General features: G+C 39.7%; 1 protein-coding gene across 5 annotated transcripts in view; it reads left to right on the top strand.

The window, feature by feature from the left end:
* The first annotated feature begins 955 nt into the window (after nucleotides 1-955).
* The window catches only part of LOC117868139 (zinc finger MYM-type protein 4), a 54014-nt gene continuing 35180 nt past the window's right edge, over nucleotides 956-19789 (top strand). The window contains exons 1-4 of one of the 5 annotated variants that reach the window (XM_034753763.1): nucleotides 1012-1123; nucleotides 11713-11778; nucleotides 18609-18651; nucleotides 18778-19302. In XM_034753763.1, coding sequence (XP_034609654.1) covers nucleotides 18801-19302 — 502 coding nt within the window. In that variant the 5' untranslated portion in view covers nucleotides 1012-1123; nucleotides 11713-11778; nucleotides 18609-18651; nucleotides 18778-18800. Of the gene's footprint in view, nucleotides 1124-4611; nucleotides 4909-11712; nucleotides 11842-18608; nucleotides 18652-18777; nucleotides 19303-19789 lie in introns of those variants that run through there. The other 4 variants (XM_034753759.1, XM_034753760.1, XM_034753758.1 and 1 more) reach the window with 4 other exon arrangements.

The raw sequence follows: 19789 nt of genomic DNA, 5'->3' as shown, positions 1-19789 counted from the left end.
ATTTTTAACCTGCCAGCTTCCTTTAAATAAACAAATACATACTGCCTCCAAGAGTAATGTCATGATACCACGAAGTGACTTCAAGCATGACTTCGATGGGGGCTTGTGAACAGCTTGGTCACTGGAACAAAGTTGCCTTACCGCATCAGGCAATCCAACAGAGGGTGGTGACATGCAGCCAGTCTTCACTGAGGCCAATTGGTCCCAGGTACAAGAGGGGAGGGCACTATGGCATGAGGTGGGGATGTTGTGGTGTGTGATGGGGGCACTGTATCAGGAGAGGCAGGGACACTGGTATCATGGCCTGGATGCCATGATGTGAGGCCTAAGGTGGGGGTGCCCTAGTGTGAAGTATGAGTGTCATCGTGCAAAGGAGCGCTGTGGCGACGTGGCCGGTGTGCTGCGGTGGGGAGTGCTACGGTGCAAAATGGGAGGCGGAAGTGCCAGAGGGTGAGGGGGGTACTGGGGCACCCAGGCGTGAGGTTGGGGTACTGGAGCATGGGGGAGGCCACTGGGGCACTGTGCTAAGGCTCCAGGGGACGCCTTGGCATGAGGTGCCATGGTCCCCCTGCAGACAGGCCATGGCGGATAGTGCTGCCTGGTGTAGGCAACCCCTAACATGATACCCAACCCCTCCCCCTCCCTTTAAAGCAGAGACCAGGGGTCTCCACTGAGGCTGCAGGCTGTGTTCCCAGCTCAGCCCAGACATGGATGCGGTGCCCTTTAAGAGGAGGCCAACCTAGACCTGAAGAAGCAAGGGGGGGAAGCGCGCATGCGCGGGGAGGGGGCGGGGGAAGCGGAGCCTCAGCGCATGCGCTGTGCGCCTGCGCACTCAGTCCCCCCGCGCTGGGGCTTGTCGTTGCAGCTTTAAGAGGTTGGCGGCCTGGAGGGTCCGACCAGCCCCCCCCTTCTTCCCCCCGAGGGAGCAGCCTAGACACCCCCCCTCCCGGGGAGCCCGGTCGGAGCCCCCTCCCCCGCAGCAGGGCTCGGGGCCGATCCCCACCGCTCCGTGTCACCTCCTCCCCCAGGGGGCGAGCGGCAGAGCCCCCCCCCCGGGGTGTGAGGGCTGCGGGGGCCCAACATGGCGGAGGCAAAGGAGGAGGGACCCGGAGCTCGTGCCAGGGTGAGCGGAGGGGGGGCCCGGGGGAGGCTGGGGAGGTCAAAGGGGAAGGGTCAGGTGGGGGTCAGGGGGAGGGGGGCGTGTGGGAGGCGCCCTGGGGAAGGGGAGGGCGCTGGCCCGCAGAGGAGGGGGCCGCGCCTGCAGGCAGAGGGGCAGGGAGTGGGGCAGCCGGGGTGGGTATCTGGAGTGTGCTGAGCTGGTGGGAGGGACTCCAGCGCCCGTTCCTCTTTGTCCCCGGTGAAGGGATCGTGCAGCCCGCCTCTGCTGTTGGGGAGGGTGGGTGGTATGGGGGCGGTGATGGGGACCTGGCGTGTGGATGGTGGGAGAGCAGGAGGCACCTTTTAATAGTGATCTTGAAAAGATGGCTGTCTGGAAACGATCCTTCTTTCTCTTCCCCTTCCCCCGCCAACCTCCCATGCTAAAGCCTAGGTAGTCTATGGCTGGAGGTCCTGACCTGGCAGGGAGTGAGATGCCATCATAAAGCATGCTGGGATTCATATAAATGCAGTGACCCAACAAGTCCCCACTAATTAAGGGTATGGAATCCGGTAGCTAAGGTGCATTTCAAGTGTTTAAAATTTTCTAGGTTTCCCTAAAATTGTCCGGTGCAAATCAATTGAGTGATAGTACCTCTTTAAAATTTTGTAAGGGAGTGTCAGTTGGTCCTCCGGGTGTCATTATTCAAGCAACACAATTCAAGTTTATTAGGTTTCCTCATCGGGATTTAATTGTCTGGCTTTCCCTTGTTTAAGCACACACTGTAGTTGTTTTTAAAAAGTTATGTTAATTGTCCATGTCAAACCAAAGTGAGTTCTCAGCATGGCAGGCTCATACAGTTCTTTGCTACTCAGACTGCACCCACTATATAAGTATCAGGGGGTAGCCGTGTTAGTCTGAATCTACAAAAACAACAAGGAGTCTGGTGGCACTTGAAAGACTAACAGATTTATTTGGGCATAAGCTTTCGTGGGTAAAAACCTCTGCATCTGAAGACGTGAGGTTTTTACCCATGAAAGCTTATGCCCAAATAAATCTGTTAGTCTTTAAGGTGCCACCAGACTCCACTATATATGTACTATTAGCCCAGCTAATACTGAGACATGGTCCTTCAGTTCCACACTTAAGTCTGCATGAATATCAGGCATGTTATTTTACCACAGTGATAAGGGATCTCAATAATAAATTTCTTATTCCCTATGTTTTGTTGCCTGAAGAATAGCTGATAAAAATAAGTTTTAAAGCATTTTTCTAAATAAATTTGCAGCAAGTCAGTGGCTCTTTTCTGCACTTGTATAACTCCAGCTGAAAACTGTCAGTAATAAGTGAATCAATACTAACCTGGATCTGAGCTTCTGATTTAGAAATGAAAGTTTCATATCCCACTACCATTCTTCTGAGCTGTCCCATTTCCATTGTCTGAGAGATGCTGTTTATGATGAAGTCCTTTCAAGTTCTGGATGCTAGACTCAGAGAATAAATTTAATTATTTTGCTTCAAATAACATGAACATTGTGATTGGTTAGTTGTTAGGTAGAATATGTGAATCTTCTGGATGTAATTGGCGACACTGTAAGTAGTTTTATATTGCTCAACTACCATAGGGTCATGGAACATCATAATGTTGTCTTAGACCCCAATCCTTCAAACACTTATACATTTGTGTAGCTTTATATTGGTGCAACTGCCCAGAAGTGTAAAGTTTTTATATATATATATATATATATATATATATATATATATATATATATATATATATATATAATGTGGGCTCAAGCTCTCAGATGTTAGCAAGAAGTTAGGAGGGGAGGGACTGGATGAGAGAAATACATTAGAAAATACAAAGCAAAACTTCATTTCCACTCAATGCAGATGTTAGTAATATAGCTCTTCTGTGAACCGTATATTTCTCTTAGGTACATTATGCAGTGTTTAAAATTGCCAATGTATTCCATCTTTGAGAGGAGATATTTGGGATACGCAGTGGTAATGTATTGTGAAAAGAGGAAAATCATGAATCCCTTTCCTTTCTGGATATCCTAATTATCCTTAAACTTTCTGGTAGCCTAATAAGTTATAATGCTTGCATATTCAAAAATTACCCTGATCTGTGTTATGAACCTCCTCCATGCCCCCGCCCCATACCTTTTGTAAGCACTGTCACTCCAGTCTCAGAGTGATAGTTTTGTACATGTTGAAATAGTCATCTTGCTAAATCCACTGGATGAATCTTGCAACTTGATCCAGGAACATCTGCAAAGAATGAGGGAAAGATTAACTCTTTGCCATTGCAAAAAACCAAAAAGCTGCCCTTCTATTTGCTTTTTAATAATATTCTGCAACTTTTAATATTAAAAAAATCACTATCAAAGGAGATTAGTGTTCTCCCCAAAACAACACTGATACATTTTATAAGGACTATAACTAAACCTACTTAAATTATTATAAAACTACTTTTGTATTTATAAATGCTAAAGGTTTAAGTTGAAGGTTGTCCACTAATATATCGTCTACTAAGAAGTGAATTTTTTTTTTAAGTGCCTCAAATGCGCATGGCACTTTCCTCTTAGTTAACTTTAATGTTTCTCTCTTGAACAGATTACAACTTAAACAGGGCATGTATTTATTTAGGTTCTTATTCTGTCACTCTGGGACTATTTGTGGAGTAAAGTTGGGCGGCCTTGGAAATTTAAATTAGTGCTGGCAGACAAGCTGGCATCTTACATTAATAAGGCAGATATCTTCAAACATTTGTTAACTTCAGTATGATTCTTGTGCCATTGAAAATGGAAGGAAATGTTCTCTCATTTGCGAATTGCTATTGCTGAACCCCCTTCAGTGGTGCAAAGACATTATAAACAGCCTTTCATCTTGGCAGGGGGTTAGACTTGTGGTCCCTTTTAACCCTATGATTCTATGATTCTCAAAGGCATTTACTGTCACAATCCATTTCTCAAAGAACATGTTGCTACTGTTATCCTTCCACACTTGGGCTGCTATATGTGAATGTAATGGGCCTGATTCTCTTATACATTAAGGCCACTTTACATTGCCAGAGCAGTGTAAAGGGGTCTTCAAGTGGAAGTAAATTATACTTAAGCACACTTTAAGGCCCTTCACACAACTAGAGCTGTGTAAAGTGGCCTTGCAGTGAGAATCATGCCCAATGTTCTTAAAATGGACCTGTTTCCATCTTCACCTTCTAATAATGTCTAAATAATATTGTAGCTGATTCTATTTACTGAATTTACTTGAAGGACTCCCATCAATAGCCCTCTCTATCCAGATGGCTACCGTCTGTCCGTTTTATAACAAGTTCCTAGCTGCATAGAAACAGAGCTATCTTGCTGATAACATCTGTGCTTTGTAATCGTCTATACCTGTTAAAGTCAGACTTCTCCAGTAGAAGACTTTTCATCCAGCACTTGTCATTAGGGTGGCAGCTGCTCCTGCTTTCTAGTGTCTTAGCCCATTTTTTGCTTTCCGTTCTATAGTGAAAGCAACATCATGTCTCTACTGGTGAAAAAGGGAGACAGGCAGAGAACAGCAACAGAAGTGCATTTTTAATGTCAGATGTCTAAAGGGAACAGAAAAAGGATGTGCAAGGATCCATATGGGGAATTACCTGGAGAAGAAATTGAGCTGTGCCACAGGGAAGATTAAATGGATTATATCAGGAATGCAGTAGGAAGTCTGTCGAGTTGGCCTCTTGTGTGGAACTGGTTCCACCAGCAGGTAGTGTCTGCACTGCTAGCAGCATAGTTCACGCTGAAGCAAAGACCACATGACAGGTGAGTTTGAGAGAGATAGGAGGTCTGCTACCCCGATTTGCTGTTTAGCCCTCTGAGGGAAAAGGACACCCATGTAAGCCATAAGAAAGGTTAGGGAATGGTGCTCACCTCATAATTTAAATGTCATCTCGTTCTCTATTTACCCTTTCCTTTTTCTTAGTTCTGGCTTTCTGCAAATGCTACTTCCCAGAAAATGCAAGGGAAACAAAAATAAAAGCAACTAGTTTTTTAAAGACTTCTTATCTGTAGCTTTAGGTTAGAAAAATGTTGTTTGTTCAACAAATGCATGCTACTTACTGCCTTTTGTTTAGACCAGTTGAGAACTGGTAATGTTGTGAAACGCATAGCTGCTTTGTATTTTCCATACATTTTTGCTACATATTAGAAAGCAAATTTCAAATGTAATATTTGATTTATCAGTGCAAAATTATTGCTTTTCTTTGGCTTTTGGCAAAAAATAAATTAGAAAGGTAAAATCACAGTTGGTCACATATCAAAAATGTTTTTGGTTGTTTTTTTTTTTTTAATTCATCCAGAGAGAATTAGCAGTCAGATTCTAGAAATGCTCTGACAATAGTATTGTCTCTAACTCAATAACACTGCTATGAAATTGCACATTTAGAAACTTTTAAGTGGCCTTTCAGAAGCATATGCAAATTGGAACACATTTTGAAGTTTCAAAGCGTCTATGTGTAACTCTTAATTTTCATTGAAAAATATATATGATATTCAAATATCATTGTAATTAAAACTCCTTAACCGTGGTTTCAATTTTATGGAAATCATAGAATTTATCACTTGCTTCAAAAACATAAAATTCTAGCTGTCCAGCAGTCCCGCCTTTCCCCCCACATCCTCTGAAAATCTCTTATTTAGGCCATAATTCACCAGACTGAGATTGGCAAAGTATAAGAATGTCGATAATTTTTTTGATTTGACAAATGTTACAGTTGTCTTTGTGTGCCAGTCCACAATGCAAGTGCTGAAATAACCTTTTCACACTATGTTGCGCTGCAGAATTTTAAACATTGGGAGCATAAGACCAGAGAATTTGGGCTGGATTCTCATTTATAATAGGGCACTTTACACTACTCTGGCAAAGGGACTCAGAATGAGAGTAAATAATATCTATACCAACTTTAAGTCTCGTAATGCATGTGGTACACAGAATATTGTGGCAGGATGAACTCAGCTGAACAAAAATTTTCCTAGAGCAGATGTTCCTTTATCTTTTGTTTACATTTTTTATTGAAATTTATTTTTATTTTTTCAATAAGTTCTCCCTTTGATTCTTGAATATTTTCAAAGTTCCAACAAGTTAAAAAGTAAATGGAAATTCTTTGCTTCTTCATTCTGGTACGTACTGAAATATTTCAGCTCATGATGAAGTATTGTTTAATCGATACTGGCTATTAACATGAATGTTTATGAAATTTGATGTTACCCTGTGAAAGTTGCCATTGTTCTTTATGAAAAATGACACTTTTTCCATGACAAAAAATGTAGCATTAGCTAGAAAATTGTTTAGGGAAATCAGTAGGGTTTTAGAAAAAACAAACAAAAAAAATCATCGGTCTTTGGGAAGATTATATAATCAGCTTTTACTTCAGTGTTTTCTATGTTAATGTTCAAAAGACTCCCATCTAAAGCTAGGTTAATATCAAGTAAACAGTGAAATATAGGTAGTAGAAATAATGTAAAAATATTCACTGTGTAAATAAAAATAAACCAAGAAATGTTTAGGTACAAACAGTAACAAAAGGTAATTCCCGAAATTAGCATTTGAGACCGATTAAACATGTACAGCATTCATAAAATTTCCCCCTAAGAGCTGTAGCCATAATTATTCATAAATCACTGAGGGGAATCTCCAGTCATGTTCCAGAGATAGCGGAGGCTGGTCCAACTGAACACTGACAGTATAGCACAATGGAGTCTGGGATATGAACCACTAACAGCCTCATTATTCCTCAGGCCAAAGTACAACGCCTCTGTACTAAACACACAGTAATAATAGAAAAATTAAACCCCAGACTCTCTCAGTTCAGAATCAAACAATTCTTTTTAGAGCACCGTTCAGAAAAAAGTCCCAATCAAATGGCACTACAGCAAACATCAAACCTATGCTTTTTCAGTTTAGATGGAAAAGCCACAACAGAGTTCTACATATAAATTTAATTCTCTAACTAGAAAACATAAAGTTCATCTACCTGTTTGAATTAAAAAGATCTGAAATCATATATACAAATACTCAGGCTATTTACTAAAATTTAACACCAATGTTTATTAGGGCTGTCAAGGAATTAAAAAAAATAATTGTGATTAATCATGCAATTAAAAAAATAAATCATGATTAATTGCATGATTAATCGCATTGTTAAACAACACTAGAATATCATTTATTTTAAATATTTTTGGATGTTTACTACATTTTAAAATATATTAATTTCAATTACAACACAGAATACAAAGTGAACAGTGCTTACTTTATATTTATTTTTATTACAAATATTTGCACTGAAAAAAAACAAAAAAACTAGTGCAACCTTTTTACCATGAAATTGAACTTACAAATGTAGAATTATGTACAAAAAAACCTGCATTCCAAAATAAAACAATGTAAAATTTTAGACCCTACAAGTCCACTCAGTCCTACTCCTTGGTCAGCCAATCACTCAGACAAACAAGGTTGGTTACAATTTGCAGAAGATAATGCTGCCTGCTTCTTATTTACAATGTCACCTGAAAGTGAGAACAGGCGATGGCACTATTGTAGCTGGTGTTGCAAGATATTTACGTGCCAGATGCGCTAAAGATACATATGTCCCTTCATGCTTCAACCACCATTCCAGAGGACATGCTTCCATGCTGATGATGGGTTCTGGTTGATAACGATCCAAAGAAGTACGGACTGATGCATGTTCACTTTCATCATCTGAGTTAGATGCCACCAGAAGAAGGTTCATTTTCTTTTTTGGTGGTTTGGGTTCTGTAGTTTCCGCATCAGAGTGTTGCTCTTTTAAGACTTCTAAAAGCATGCTCCACACCTCATCCCTCTCAGATTTTGGACGGCACTTAAATTCTGATTATTAAACCTTGGGTCGAGTGCTGTAGCTATTTTTAGAAATCTCACATCGGTACCTTCTTTGCGTTTTGTCAAATCTGCTGTGAAAGTGTTCTTAAAATGAACATGTTCTGGGTCATCATCTGAGACTGCTATAACATGAAATATATGCAGAATGTGGGTAAAACAGAACAGGAGACCTACAGTTCTCCTCCCAAGGAGTACAGTCACAAATATAATTGATGGATTATTTTTTTTATTTTTTTTTAAATGAGCATCATCAGCATGGAAGCATGTCCTCTGGAATGGCGGCCAAAGCATGGAAGGGGCACTCCTTAGAGCTGTGGCGCAAACCTAATATCTGGCATGTAAATACCTTGCAACGCCGGCTACAAAAGTGCCATGCGAACGCCTGTTCTCACTTTTAGATGACATTGTAAATAGAAGCAGTCAGCAGTATCTGCCATCAATGTAAACAGACTTGTTTGTCTTAGCGATTGGCAGAATAAGATATAGGACTTGTAGGCTCTAAAGTTTTACAATGTTTTGTTTTTGAGTGAGATTGAGTTTAGTTTTAGCTTGTTTTCCAAAATATCTGCTATGTAGACCAACACTTTCTTATTTTTCTGAAAGGGCATTGGAGCGTCATGTGCTTGCATTGTGGTATGAATTTCTATGTCTTTTATGTCTCCTAAAATTGCTTCGTTCCTTCTGTCGACCATGGAGTGAGTTTTCTGGAAAGTATCACAATGGTTGAAGGTGTTCTAGGCAGCTGGTAACAGTCATTTTGAATGCTGTCGTAGGAGCCAGATGCTACAGGAGAAACAGTCTAATCTTTGCCACTAGGGTCCTCATCTTGGATAGTTGTTTCCAGCATGTTTAATTTATGTTGGCTATTTTTACTGGGGCATCTTGTACAGACTATCTTGTTTTTTGCTCCCATTTATTTATGTGGTGCAACAATTCCAAACTGTCCTGTGGAGCATTTGCTGGTGGGTTGTTGAGAGTTTTTGGGTCACATAATACTGGTGTTCTGGTTTCCACCTGTTTTTGGAGGTATCCAGACTACGTATAACAGACATTGGAAACGAGGAACATCCAGTCTAGCTGTCTCTACTAAGAGCCACAACTATGTAGGAGGAGAAGAGGAAATAGGAGCCAACCATGGGATCTAGAACCACAAGCTGGACTGGAATTTTAGCCACCAGCTGGAGGGGAATGTTCAGGATTATGAGAGTAGGGGAAGGAGAGGATCAGGTGGCAGGGCACCATGTAAAAGGGCGAGGAGGAACGGGCAAAAGAAAGCATCAGTACAGAAGATGAATTAAAGAGCTAAAGTCAATGTCCTGATTACATTGTTTCAGTAAGGACAAAACACATTGTAGTAGAGATATCTAAAAACAAATAAAGGCTTTCCTATCTTCCATGTAAGCAACTGCTGTAGTTGCCACAGGACAGTTATGGGAAGGGAGGCAACTGTAGGCAAAGACCACAGGACTGTTATCTGGTCCACCAACCAACCTATTAATATAATGTCGACCACATAGTGAAAAAGTCTGAGAACCCCCGAAGTAATATTTCAGCAACCAGAGGATACCTCACTCCCGTATTTTCTTAATTTATATGCAAAGCTCTCTTGTAGGTCTCTTATTTGGGGGTGGACTAGAGCCAAAACCAGAAAAATCTAAAGAGTCTGTTTCCATCACTGTCTTCAAAGACTTATTGTCGTAAGTCTAATAAAACAACGTATGTTCTGTTAGTAATATAATTGCTGACAAAACTGTTAGTAATATAAATTGCTGACAAAACAATTGTTAGTGTGGTTAACTAGTTAACCTCTTGGGAGATACACTGAGCAAAGGAAAGTGTGACTCTTAGATTCTGGTATGCTGGTCCTCTGGCCCCAAACAGTATATTTGTAGTCATCATTGTCAGTTGGCTGTATTATTTGGACTCAGATAGTCTGTTTTTAAATGCATGCGTTGTTGTTTTTTTCTAACGTGATCAAAATCTCAATCCTGTGAGATACTGAGTGACCTCCTCAACTCACATTGAGTTATATGGGAGCAGAGGGCTCTCAGCACCTTGCAGGATAGAATCTCCTAACTGAAAAAATGTTAATTTTTTGGAAGCTGCAGACAAATCCTTTCAATCAGGAAAACACAAGCATTCTAATTTGTTAATAAAATATGTAAAGTGAATCTTGGTTTGGAATAATTCATCTAATGAATATCACATCAGTAACATTTGCTGCTAAAATGTACAGGGCCTGATTTTGATTTCATCCTGGTTTTTATACCATTATAATTCTGACTTCAGTGAAGTTCCTCCTGATTTACACTGGTGTAAGTGAAAGTTCTTCTAAAATTCTAAGTGAGTTGCAAATGTGTTTCACCATAATCCAGGAATTTGGGGGATGTGTGTGGAATGACTTAAATGGCAGGAGGAGGAAGGATGTTCAGCATGTAACTGATGCAACCCCCCAATTCCCCTCACTCCCTCCCCGCTTTTTTTGTTTTTGTTTTAAATGGTTGTAGATTCCAGGCATCTAGACTGGCAGGATTCCGCTCCATGTGCACTAGGCTGTTGGTTTTGCAACCAGCACAAAACTGCTGCAAACCACAACCTTCCTATAGGGGGCCATTGGGCCAGGTAGGAAGGTTCCCCCCCACTATTGCATTTTTTTTTATGAGGATTTTTTTTTTATGGGGGTAGGAGCCCCTTCTGCTTTTATTGGATACAAACTAAGAGTACCAAATAATTTGAAAAAATATGCAATAAAGTGTGTGTATGCAAGCGAGGAAACCATTTGCCGGACCTCCTATAGTTTTGTTGCAATCTGCAACTGAGATTTCTGGGTGGGTGGGGGTTGTGCAGCATAATGCAGGGTTAGGTTTCATCTATAGTAGGAGCCTAGATGTTTGGGTAAAGATGCTAGCAACTCACTGTTAATCTATTAAGGATATTTTGAGAATTTTATTTTGGTGCTTAGATGGCTTAATATCCTTGGATGAAGTATAACTTTACATTTTATTGTGAACAACAAGGTCAGAAGCAATATGAAACAGAAAAATGTCTTCCTTAGTATTTTTTAACATGTATGTAGAATTGTTAGAAATTGCCTATGCTTTAAAAAAAAAAAAAAAAACCTGTAATTTAAAGGGACATTATCAAGGTTAGACTAGGTTAAATCAAAACATTTTGATTTAAAAAAAAAAAACTGGGCCCAGTCCTATGAGGTGTTGAGTATTTACAGTCCCATTGATTTTAAAGGCTACACCTCACAGTATTAGCACATTTATGTACTTTGCAATTATTCTCTAAAATGCATGTTGTAATACAGTTTCTTTGACTTAAAAAGAAAATCGGCATGTTCACTGACAACCCATATATAATTCCCTCCTCCCCCCATACATGTGGAGAAATGGTAGGGTCTTGTTGCAGCAACTTGTTGATACTTCCCCATTGTTAAATTTAAATTTAGTTGTCTTTTTGAATAGATTTGTATCTAAAAATGCTTACAATGTAGTAGAAATTAAAATCCCAGAGACATGTTATAGCAAAACTTGATTTCAACTATCTCCAGAAATAACACAGAAATACATTACACACCCACTGCAACTGAATGGCAGAAATAAGACACTAGCTACAGGCAGCTGAAACTGCTGAAGCTGCTAGGGGGCTCTGTAGAATTAAATAGCAGTCTTTAATGCACAACTCTGTGGCTCTCTTATTCACAGATCTCTATGGCTCTTCTGACCTCTAGGGGTTCTCTTCCTGTTGAAGTGCTTCTTTTCCTGTAGCAGGTATTTGCAGCAGGCTGGCTCTTTGTTACCCTCTGCTCTCCTCACTCTCTAGGTGTTTTGAAGGTATGAATCAATTGGTCTCTCTGTTATTCTGCAAAAGGAGCCCTAAGAATGGCCCACTGATTAATTTTAACTATTTGTGTTGTACAGGTTTCAAATCTAGGAGGGGCAATGTGATTGGCTGAGTGCCTAACAACCCTCCAGTGATGTCATGCACCAAGGGTCAGGGAGCACTTCCTGACTTCATTACACCTGGGTTCAGGAATATTAATTAAATGTTGAATGACCTTTAAAAAAAAAAAATGTTGTCTTCTGTAAAAGTTGTCTGTTTTCCAAAGCGATGGCGTAGGCTGTGGTGTGTGTGCACAAGGGAAACTGCATAGGAGATAGGAAAATGTGGAATCTGTGATTTAAAATATATATAATATATATTACAGTTGACCTAGCATCCCTGCTCATAATCAGCCCTAAAACCTATGTGGTGAAAAATGGTGAAGGGAAAAAATATTTCAAGCTTCCAAGGGGTTGTTACAAAGGAACAAGGGAGGGAACTTAATGGTTTCTTTTTAAAAAATGTTATACTTACCTGTTTTGCATAAAAAATGAAATTGCCAGCCTCAAGGCAGCCTTGCTCTTAGTATTGTACAAAAATTATTATTAATGGTGTATGGATGTTGTTGCAGTTTTTAATGCCATTGTAATTATGAGCAAGTTTTTAATTATTACAAATCAAAGTGTATAATACTAATACCCTGTATTAGTATAGATAATACCCTTCTGTCACCCATGCCAGGCAAAAAAAGGGGCTAGTGGTAAGCATTCTAGTGTCTAATAATTCTGTTGTGCCTTGCAACTTGAGTAAAATACATTTTACACAGCAGTGTGGTTGTTTAGATGCTTAGACTTAGAAGGAAGAATTAAACTAAAGCACAACATATCGGATTTACTTAAATTAATCTGACAATTCTGCTAAATATTTTGGTGCCCAGCTTATCAAAACCCTTATTTTCTTTAGACAAGCTAACACCTAACCAGGCTTCTTGTGTGCACAGCTGAAGAGCATTTTTCTCTTTGCACTTCAGGTACGCAGAATACAAGCTAATGTAATCTTCAAACTAGAGAAAATACCTAAAACCTATAGTCTTCTAAAACATCTCCATTATGAAAAATAGTAACATGTAACTTTTGCTAGTTTCAAAATTTAGCCGTCATAAGCATACTTTAAGTAATACCTATCACACTAACTGCACTTTATAGAAATGATGTGACATGAATACATAGCAAAATAAAACATCCTCACTTAGAAAAAAGCTCTTTGGCTAGCAAAGTGGTACAGTAATCCTACATCTTGCCTTAATTTATTAAGATCACTTTTGGGAATACACTTGGAACTTCAGGCACAGACTACTGGAGTTTGGTGTGCTCCATCCTCTTTTACAGTTCCTCATCACTGGCCCAGAACATGGTCTGTAATCTGGAGGCAGCTGCTCTCAGGTCCTTCTAGCTATAATAAATGTGCATCATAAAGAAGTGTGGGTGATAGATACAGTACATGGAGCTCTGCCCTGCAGTATATGGGGTACTTCATGTGATATGCAGAATGCCCCCAATTCCCACCGTCTTCAATAGGGGTTGAAGATATTCAGCAAGATCAGACCTATAAGCAGTAGGATCTGGTTTCCAAAATAATACTTGCTACTTATATAGCAACTTTCATGTTTAAATAGCTTTACAGATATTAAGGGATCCTCACAACATCTTTGTGAAGTACTGGCATCCTCAGGCTAGTTTGGGAAACTGAGGTGCAATGTTCAAATTAACTTTCTCCGGGTAATGCAGTGGGTCAGCAGTTGAGCCGTGATGGAAATTCATGGACTCCAGTTCCATACTTTGATTCACTAAAACACAGTGCCAGCGATGTCAGGAGGCCAGACTTAGGGCAAAGTGAAGGCAGTTTTCAGAAGAATTTAAAGTGGTATGGACCAACAATTTTATCATGTTGACTAGAGCTGTAGAAATTACAGTAGAGCTACCATGAAGTATTGTAGTAGGAGAGAGGATCAGAACATTGCCTTAAATGCAACACAGCATTTTTTCCAGTATAGGAAAAAGACTACATGCGGAAGCACCAAATAAGGCCTGTGGTAACTAGTGTGAGAGTATTATGATCCAATGGTAAGGAGTGTGTCAATTGTGCTGTCGTCTATTAAAACTATGTGCAGTCAAGTCAGGACTACAAAGTGATGTAGTAATGTGAGTAGCAAGAACACTCATTTATCTTATTTTATTGCTAATTTTTGCAGCCAGCTTCCTTAAAACTGCTTTGGGACAGGGCAGGTCAAGCAGGTTTTTATGGGGAAAAACTTTCCTCCCTCCTCCTCCTGTTTGTTAATTGCAGTTGTTGTGAGTCTACTTACAATATCACACCAGAACATCTGTATTAGCATAATATGGTAATTTTTAAAAACCTTGCTATTTTAATTTCACTATATTACTCAATGCAACAACACTTTGGTTTTGGATATTGACTTTTTCTGTTTCCTATAAGATGGTTATGTTCTCATTATCCCAGTTTGTAGTAGTTGTGTACTGCTTCTTGCAATCAGTGGGATACTGTCCTGTGAGCAAATTGCTCTATACAGTTATGTACTATTTTGTATATGAAAATAACCTCAAACTCTGAAGCCAGCTCTTTGTCCCCATTATGCAACTATAGGAATATATTATTTTTCTCCTAAAATTTTCTAGAAATGTTTTTCTAAAGGATTGTGCACCTCTCATCAGAGCTACATTGGTGATAGATCAGACACTTGAAGGGTGAGCCTCCCAAGATTGCACTATGACAAGCAAAACATCTGCCTTTTTTAAAAAAGCAATAGCCAATCTGCAGACTCACGTTTTTAGGACTTGATGATGTGTGTTGCTCAGAACCCTCAACCTTCAAAGACTTCTGTGGGAGTTGGGGGTTCTCATCATGTCACAGGGTTCTGCACTTAGAACATTAGGCAGTCTAGCCTCAACTTTGGAAGGTCAGAGGTGTTTGGGGGGAGGTGGCTGAAAAGGGAAAAAAGAGAATGCAGGTGCTGTGCTTGCTAGGTAGTTATTCAGTGCAGCAAAAATGAAGAAGTTGTCTTTATATACACATAGGAAGAGGTAGGTACCTCTTCCGGAGACAGTCTGAGCAATTTGAGTCCGTGCCTCCAATGGCTCTTGGGGTCTGTTCCTTTAATGCAACAGTGTGATGGTAAAGAAGAGTAGGAGCTTAGATAGATTAAGGCAGGTTGGATAGGTCAAGAACCAGGGCTGCTCCCCAACAAGTAGGGGCCAAGCCATTATTAGGGTTTCCTTGGAAGTTCAGTGAAAATTCCTGTTCAATATGCAGCAGTGTTTTTTGTTTAGCTAAACAATATTGGGATGCATAAGGAATGGGATGAAAAAATATGTTTAATATCATTGTACAAGTCAAATATATATCCACACTTGGAATACTTTGTTCATTTCTGGGCACCTTCTAAAAGGCTAGAGCAGAATAAATAAAGGCCATTCAGAGAGAAATGATATTTGTTTGGGACAGGGAAAAACTTCCATGTGAGGAAATATTGGGACTTCTTAGAGAGATGATAATTAAGAGAGAGCATGATAGACGTATACAAAGTAAAGAAGGTATAGAGAAGGCCAGTTGGGCATTCTTATTTACCCTTTCTCATAATACAAGAATGGTGAGGGGACCCAAAGAAATTGAAAACAACAAATTCAAAACTGCTAAAAGATAATTATTTGTTACAACAAAATGTATAAACGTGTGGAACTTACTTCCAAGAGATAACATGGAGCCATAGAGCTTAATAGGATTAAAAATGGATTAGAAATGTATATGAGAAGTGAGAATATCCACAGTTATATTAGTTAGAAAAAAAAAAGGGGTATAAACCCTCACCTTCAGTGCATAATTAAACCACTGATTGGGAGGAGAAGTTTTCCCCAGTCCCAATAGGCTGGTCATTGAGTTGTCCATTTTGAGGATTTTTGCATCTTCCTGTGAGGGTTTCGGTGGTGGCCACCATCAGAAATGGGATACGGGACAAGGTGGACCGATCAGGTATTATAGTTCCTATGTTCTAAAGCTTTATAGTTGGCCTTATTGGCAATAGGCAGAGAAGCTTCTCCAATACATCTAGACCTGGTACCTCTGTTCCCAGTTCTTGCTTCTGCAAGATCTTGATCTAAGATCTAAACAGTTACACTCCAGTATGTCTTTCCCAGGTCAATTATTCCTTGTTCCTGCTGTGGTTGAAGGCTCCTCCAAGTCTGCTAAGGGTCCCAAGAAGGGAACCTATCAAGAAGGATATTTAATTCTAAGGTGGAATGTGTGATATACTGTATATAAAACTAGGGCCTTCAATGGTTGCCAGCAGAAGTAAAACAAAGTAGAAATAAAAACGTACTAGTGATCTATTCATGTTTTCATGTATGCCTTGAATCTTGTAAAAAGAATAAATCCAAAAGGATCTAATAACGCCCAAGGCAAACGTACACATCACCTCTCATTCTGACAGCTCCATAGAGGAAAGAGACAAGAAATCCAAAACAGGTTTTTCCTTCAAGGACAATCTGATGGTTGAAAATGTGGTAAACACTTTAAAGAGCCATTCCAAGTTGTCTGAATTGCAAATATTTTTCAACCTGTTCAGAAAAAGAACTTGGTATTGTATGTTGGTGCCGAAGGTCCCATCGTTCTAGGTGCTGTACAAACATTGCTTACAATCCAAGTTGAACCTCTCGTTTCCCTGAATGAAGCAATTAGTTTACTGAAGGGGCAAAATCTACAGTGACAATTCACAGGATCTCTCACCTCCTATAAACTGACAAAGGATTGTACAGTACTATGTCGAAGCGCCCAAGTTAGGGAGGTCCTCTACAGGATAAATGTCTCTTTAACAGAGATTTCTTTCCAAAAGACTTCAGTGATGGAAAAATTGATGTGTTCTTGAAGTGCAGCTTTCCAGCTTCAACATCCTCCATGTCGACTCCATTATTATCTGATTCCATGTCAGATTGATCATGACAAAGTTTTGAATTCTATAAAGGACACATCCTGCAAATCTGCCATAAAGCAAATATCTCTCTGGCCCCTTCTTCATCTTTAACACTTTATGGTTCTGAATCCCCTTCATGGAGCAGAAATAATTAGGGTTCTAACACTCCAGCCTCCAGTAACTACAGGACTTCAGCACGTATGGGACCCGGAGAGGAGGAAGATTCTGGGAGCTAGATTTTGAACACATGTAGGATGACTACCAAAGGCTATGGTGGATCCTAAAAATTAGTTCTCAGAGATGTTCAAGAGATCTCAAACGAGCCCAAGAATCACTTAAGATCTTAATGCAACTCAAGAAGGAGAATGAGTTTGATCTAATGCCTCACCTCCATTGGAAACTTACAATGCCCCACTAGCAAGTTCTCTCTGGTATGTTCTTTGTCCTCATGAAGAAGAGTGAAAACATTGCTACTGGACCTGGATGTAGAACTGAACCTTGGTCCTTTTTTGTATCTCCAGGAGACTTCCAGTCTGGATACATACCTGCACACCCTGGGGAAATGGCAGCAAGTGCCTACTGAGATTCTGCTACCAGGGACACTTCCAGTACTGCATCCTTCTCTCTTGAGTTCTCAACATCTAAGTACCAGCGCTAGGAAGAGTTCTGGGTTTATAGATCCTGATTTTATTCTCACATTGAGTTTACACTAATGTAACTCAGTTCACTTCTGTGGAAATACTCCTGATTTACACTAGTGTAATTGAGGAGAGAATTGCGCCCATAGACCAGCCTGAGATTTGCATCTCACCAGACATTGCCCAATTCATTGCAACAGTAAGAAAGCTCAAACCTTCCAGGATCTACACATTGCTTGTGCTCCAGATGAAGAAGGCAAAGATTATTCTAGCCTCGATGGGAAGTTTAATTTCTTTACCTCTTACAGTTGCCTTAAGAAAGCAGATATGACTTAAAACGGAAGCGTTACCATTTCCACTGAAAGGAAAGTTATGTCACGAGAAGAAATAATAATAATTCTGTTGGACATTCTGGTTCTCCTTGGTGCACATTTTGGCTTTGAAAAGCCTCAAAGGATGCTATCAATGTTAACATCTGTCAGGGAATGTGTAATGAAAACACATGTTCCGTACAATACATAAACACAAGCACTTTTCAGTTCTGTGCCTTACTCTCATGCACTGTCAAAACTCTTAGGAAAGAAGGTGTTACCGTACTTTCTATGTGCGTTATGGAAAAGGGAAGATTCCCTGGCCAAATGTGGTTATGCAGCCCATAAGGTCAATGGAAGTTCTGTGTGCTGGTGTCTCTATATTCGTAGTGTGCTGGTCGCCTTAGTATTTGGGTATGAAAAAGGCCAATTTGGTCTACATTAGGCCTTAGTTTCCCTTGGGTGGAATCCCTGATCTTTATTTGTTTGGGCGTGTGGGGTGTTTTTGTTGGTTTTATTTGGGGGTGGGTGTGGGGAGGGATTAAACTAAATTGTTGTTTTTTGTTTGTTTGTTTTTTTTTGTTTTTTACCCTTTTTCTGAAGTGAGGCAGTATTAATTCTAAACCTCCATGCTGTGCTTTTCTGTACACTACTAAAGCAGCTACAATAAATGTCACTTTGCAACTTCTAATGTAGTTATATTGCAGAATAAAGTAATCCTAATTTACAAAATCTTATATTGACAATTTTGGTAGTGGTGGGTGGTAAATTTTGTTGTAGGGTAAGTTACACCACAATACATCACACTTGCCATGGATAATCATGTAATGTTTTCCTTCTTACAGTTTGAAGACAAATCTAATGCAGTTTTTGACATTACAGAGAAATGTAAGTGCTTCTTTTATTTATATATGTATTTATGAGTAAGCTAAAGTTTAATGCTGTATGCATATTCTCTGTTAAACCCAAACATGGTGTTTTTTGAAGACCTGCACTCTTTTTCCTTATTCATAGGTGGTGATATTCTGGATGCAGAAATGTCTGAGGACGCGGATCACAATTTAATACCTGCCCTTGAAAGCATATCCTATGAAATGCAGAATCGAACAGGATCTGAAAACTCACTGTTGGATGAAGATGATTATTTTCTGAACTCAGGGGATCTTGCAGGGATTCCAGTTGTTGGGAGTGACAATGAGGATGATCAAAATTTTACTCCAAAAGACAGTCTCCCGTCTACGATTCACACTGAAGATAACCTGGAGGACGGAAAGAGAGTTACAGAACATGAATTGGACAGTGAAAAAGAATTGCAAATACAAAATGCAATCCAAAAGGACATCACTTCATCGTGTGATCAGGGCCCTATATTTAAACCCATTCGGAAGGATTTTAGCATAGCAAGAGATAATGGTAAAGAGACTTTTTCAACAAAAGAGAAAAGCAGAGAAGGACCTTTCCAAGAACGTGAAAAACGTTTGGAAAAAATTCCTAAAGAGTTGGATTCCAGATTGAAAAGCAGTTTCCTTGATAAAGCAGGTAACAGTTTAACCCACAGAAATAACAGCTCAGGAGAGGGGAAAAAGAAAACTAGATACAGACCACTCGAAGAGTTAGTTAGGTAGCCCATTGTCTTGGGGAGGGTAATGTGTCCACCTGAATGCAGGGAAAGCATTTTACATTGAACCCTGAAATATGACAAATGCATATTATAGAAATTATATATTTAGGCTCTTCTGAAAATTCTAGCCTTTTAGGCATTGGGTGCTTGACTCCCTTAACCTTCTTTGAATATCTCAACCTAAACCTTTTTATTGTGGCTTTATTAAGTGAGCTCAATGTCACTTTAAGCTTTCTTACTGTGATTTTGATCATGTTCTTTGCAGTCTCTTTATACTTCCATTCTTCTCTTCCATGATTTTTGTCTTTAAAAGTTTGTCAGTAATGCACTGATGCTTCTGTGAAATGCATGCTATTAATATGTGTGCCCTTCAAGGTTGGCATTGGGGGAAGGTTTATTAAAGCT

Source organism: Trachemys scripta, chromosome 20 (genome assembly GCF_013100865.1).
Source record: "Trachemys scripta elegans isolate TJP31775 chromosome 20, CAS_Tse_1.0, whole genome shotgun sequence".
Taxonomy (NCBI): domain Eukaryota; kingdom Metazoa; phylum Chordata; order Testudines; family Emydidae; genus Trachemys; species Trachemys scripta.
This window is presented reverse-complemented; position numbering and strand designations above follow the sequence as displayed.